Source organism: Durio zibethinus, chromosome 23 (assembly GCF_047325235.1).
Source record: "Durio zibethinus cultivar Kanyao isolate XHJ-2024 chromosome 23, ASM4732523v1, whole genome shotgun sequence".
In the NCBI taxonomy this organism is placed as follows: Eukaryota; Viridiplantae; Streptophyta; class Magnoliopsida; order Malvales; family Malvaceae; genus Durio; species Durio zibethinus.
This window is the reverse complement of record NC_143184.1, coordinates 13044607-13049035: the sequence shown is the minus strand read 5'-3', so window position 1 is coordinate 13049035 and position 4429 is coordinate 13044607. Positions and strand designations below refer to the sequence as shown.

The following is a 4429-nucleotide window of genomic DNA, read 5'->3' as shown; positions in this document are numbered from 1 at the left end:
AACCTAGTAGTGAATCATTTATAAATTAATAATAAATCAATGCTAATTTAGTAATAAATCATTACTAATTTAGTGATGCATCATTAATATTTTAGTAGTAAATCGCTTAAAATATAATAGTAAACTAATAATAATTTAATTATCAACCACTGATAAATAATTTTATATTCGAAATTATTAAGAATTGAATTTTGGTTATTAACATAAATAAAGCTAGAAATTTCATCTTAGTAGACGAGGATAAACCTACCAAAAATCTATTCAATAATAAAATTTAATAAAAGAAATTCTAAATTTGAATAAAATAATAATGCTATTATAGAAAAGGAAAATTATCTTATACTAAAACTAAACTTGTGCCTTTTTATTAGAATTTATTGTTAAATATATGATGACACAAATTATTAATAATTATAAAAAATATATCATAAGTTACTAGGTTATTAAAATCATATCAATAGATTACTAAAATTTTATAAAAAATTACTAAAATTGTATTAATGGTTATCAAAACTCTATAATAAGTTATCAAATTAATAATGAAGGTTACTAAAATTTAAAAATTGCACCGAATGTTATTAAGATTTTATCAAAAGTTATAAAAATTAAAATTATGTCAATAGTTATTAAAATTTATTTATATTATACCAAATCAAAATTAAATGATTAGGATTTATTACTGTTATTATAGTATAAAAATGATTTATTGAAATAAACTTTTAAAAATAATAATTATCCGTGTCTCACGCACAGATAAAAATTAATATATATATATATATATATATAATTTCTATAATGCGCAAAATGATATAAAACCCATTTAAATTTATGATAAACGAAACCTGAAACAGTTAGAATATAAAATGAATCGAACCCGAAATGATTTGAATCTAAATTACTAAAACGATCCAAATTCTAAAACATCCAATCGCAAGACGATTCAAACCCAAAAATAACCCAACACTGAACCTGCTGACAGCCTATCCGAATCCACCCGAGCCGGACAAATCGATACCTCTCTATAAAGGGCTTATGTGATAGAAATGGAACAATATAAGCTTCTGTACAATGAGGATTAGTTAGGCTGTGGCATAGTAAATGATCCAAGCAAAAACTTAGTGAACCTTTTTGAACAACTTCAGCTAAAATATTACTTAAAAGAAATGAACAGAGGCAAAAATATATTTTGTAACAAGTGATACAAATAAAAGCAAATCAAATGGTCCAGTACTTTTTGTTTAAACCTATGATCCTAAGTAAATAATGTGCCCTTTTCCTTCTTTCTTTGAGTAATGATCTGGGGATGGTGATTACTTATGAAGACACGGAAAAGACTGGCAAACCACAAAGGAACAACAAAAGATAGCATAATTTAAGCTGCCCTCAAATTAAAAAGACACAGATTCAATCTTCTGCTAGATTGAATTACAAAGCACCCGTTGAAAAAATTAACAATCAATTACATAATATAAATAAAATCAAGTTGGTTAATAAGTTGGTAAGTAATGTAGAAAGGTTTCTCCCTGCGGGACAAAACCTGCCAATAACGCATTGAATGAGTCAGCTTCTTTGTTTCGTGGTGTGTTTGTTTAATCTTACCAACTTTGATGCATCAGTTTTGGTTTGTTCAATTATTTGTTTGACTGGAACAAATATAATGGGGTTGGGATCTTTTGTCACAGATTCAGTGCCATTGTTCAGCAGGACTGAAAAGAGTGAAAAGAATGGACCAGGCTCTGCTTCCAAAGAAAGAATGGAGGATATGGGAGATAATAACCCGGGAAACCTTACTACAAGAGCTCAAGAAGGTGAGCTTGGTAGCAGCACCGTTTGTGGCGGTGGCATTGTCACAGTACCTTTTGCAGGTTGTATCTGTGAAGATGGCTGGACACCCTGGTGAGCCCGCGCTGTCTGGTGTTGCTGTTGCCACCTCTTTCTGCAGTGTCACTGGCTTTAGTTCCCTTGTAAAGTTCTCTTACCTTTGACTTCTCCATAACATATATATTAGGTTAATGCATCATGTTCATTACCATCCTCATATTGATTCTCAAAACAGAACCAAGTTAGATCCATTGTTCTATGTAGAGTGAAGTAATTACAATTTGAAATTTTTACATGGCTGCATAACATGATGGTTGACAGCTACTATTTACGACTAACAGTGGGGACTTTGTGGTGCACTGGACAGTCTTAAATGGACAAGCCTATGGAGCAAAGCAATATCATAAGATAGGAAGCTGCACTTATTGTGCGTTGATCTCTACCCTTCACTTTGTCTCCGTGTGCCTCGTTTGGATGTACACGGATAAAATCTTAGTGCTGGTAGGCCAAGACGCTCACGTGGCAGTGATAGCTTGTAGATACTCAATGTGGCTTACAGCTTCACTATCTGCCTACGCCATTCTTCAATCACAAGTTCGTTTCTTACAATCTCAGAGTTTGGTTCTTCCAATTTTTTTCATCTCGCTTGCAACTCTGTGTTTCCATGTACCCGTTTGTTGGGTTTTGGTATTTAAATCCGGATTAGGAAATACAGGAGCAGCGTTGGCTATCAGTTTCTCTTATTGGTTAAACGTAATCTTGCTCGGATTTTACATGAGATACTCATCTTCATGTGAGAGAACCCGCATTCCATACTTGAAGGATGTTTTCCCGATTGTCAAGAAGTTTTTTCAATTCGCTATTCCTTCTGATGTAATGGCTTGGTAACTCAATATTTCCTTGTAATAAGAACATCATGATCCTTTGTGCTTCTCCATTGCAAAATGTCTGGTTTATTCCTATACAAATGCAGCCTTGAATGGTGGTCTTTTGAGATTATTGTATTAATATCTGGTCTGCTGCCAAATTCCGAGTTCGAACTTCTGTTCTTTCGACGAGGTAGTGTTGAAGTTTGATCTGCAAATATTATGAAGTCTGTGGATCTCTGTACTTGCAATTCTAATTAGATCCTATTGTGTCAATTAATCCGCAGCCTTTCAAGCTCCTCATTGCATTACAACATACCATTTGGGATCAGTGTAGCTGCGAGGTTTGATCTACGCCTTTTCTGTTAGTTCACTTACTCTAAATAAATGATATATATCTCTCCTACTACATATGCATACTTTATAAATGTTTTACTTGAGAATGAAGATGGACAAATTGGAAAAACAGAAATGGGACAAGAAAACTGCTTGTAAATAGTATTATTTCAATGCATTGATTGGTAGCATTGAAAAATTTTAAAAAGAAAAAACCAACGTAATTTCTGCACCAAAAGGCAAAAGTATGAATAAAATTCATCTGCTTTCTTATTTTCTCCTCACTTTTCTGTCTTACCAAGTGAAGTTTTTGTAACATTGACGCACTGAAATTTCTCCATTCTGTCTCCGATCTTACAGTACACGAATTTCAAATGAATTAGAGCTAAAAATCCACAGGCAGCCCAAATAACTACCTTCATTGCAGTGGTTCTTACACTTGTTGAAACAGTCATCGCAAGCATGACACTTTTCTGTTGCCGCCATGTCTTCGCATATGCTTACAGCAATGAAAAGGATGTTGTAACTAAAGTCACACAAATACTTCCTCTAGTGTTCCTCTCACTGACTATGGATGGTTTACATGCAGTAGCTTGCTCACAGTTGCCAAACAATTTTGTTCATGAACTTGCATAATTTACAGTTACTTGGTTAATTGAAGCTAAAATATTGAAGAAATACTACATGATGATGAAACTGCTTCTCTAATAATAATACTAATTTGATATTTGACCCAGGAATTGTCAGAGGAATTGGCTGGCAACATATTGGAGCTTATGCCAATCTTACAGCATATTATCTCTTTGGAATTCCAGCAGGGGTTTTATGTGGGCTTATTATGCATTTAAGAGGACAAGGCCTATGGGTTGGAATGTTGACACGGTCTAGTGTTCAAGGGATTCTTCTTGCTCTTGTGATTGCTTTTACAAATTGGAAGAAGCAGGTTCTTTCTTTGAAGCATTTGATTCCAAGAAAATATTTCTATTGGTAAGAAGTGAGTTATTCTTAGGCCTGGTTACTTGATTTAAATGTATATATGGTTATGCAGGCAATGAAGGCAAGGGAGAGAATATTTCAGGGAACATCTGCAGGTGAGAATGGGTTGTTCCGAAAAAGCTACAAACTAGATTGGGGCTGAGAGAGCTGTGCGCTGAGGGACAAATGCGCCAGTGCCATCCAAGCAATTCCATGTCATTATTCCTGGGGCAACCATTTCTGCTATTTTTCTGATAAAATCTAAGCTAACCATCCTGGCGCTGGAATGCAACTAAAAAGCACTCATACTTAATCCATTTTCCCCAGTCTCAATTCTCATCAATGAATTCACATTTTATCTGCCTTTTATTATATTTTATTTTTACCCCATGAAATATATTTTCTGCTAGATTCATATCCTGAAACAGGGT

General features: G+C 33.8%; 1 protein-coding gene across 1 annotated transcript; it reads left to right on the top strand.

Annotated features, from left to right (window-relative positions):
* The first annotated feature begins 1724 nt into the window (after window positions 1-1724).
* Window positions 1725-4161, top strand: LOC111313207 (protein DETOXIFICATION 9-like). Its single transcript, XM_089752223.1, has 6 exons — window positions 1725-1964; window positions 2143-2705; window positions 2795-2880; window positions 3475-3600; window positions 3761-3966; window positions 4072-4161. Exons 1-6 carry the CDS (start codon window positions 1725-1727, stop codon window positions 4159-4161), a joined length of 1311 nt encoding a protein of 436 aa, XP_089608349.1.
* Window positions 4162-4429: the final 268 nt, after the last annotated feature.

Coding starts and splice junctions, on each gene's coding strand:
- LOC111313207 (XM_089752223.1), top strand. CDS start 1,725: ATGGACCAGGCTCTGCTTCCAAAGAAAGAATGGAGGATATGGGAGATA. Junction 2,706..2,794: donor CCTTCTGATGTAATGGCTTG/GTAACTCAATAT, acceptor ATACAAATGCAG/CCTTGAATGGTGGTCTTTTG. Junction 3,601..3,760: donor CCTCTCACTGACTATGGATG/GTTTACATGCAG, acceptor TATTTGACCCAG/GAATTGTCAGAGGAATTGGC.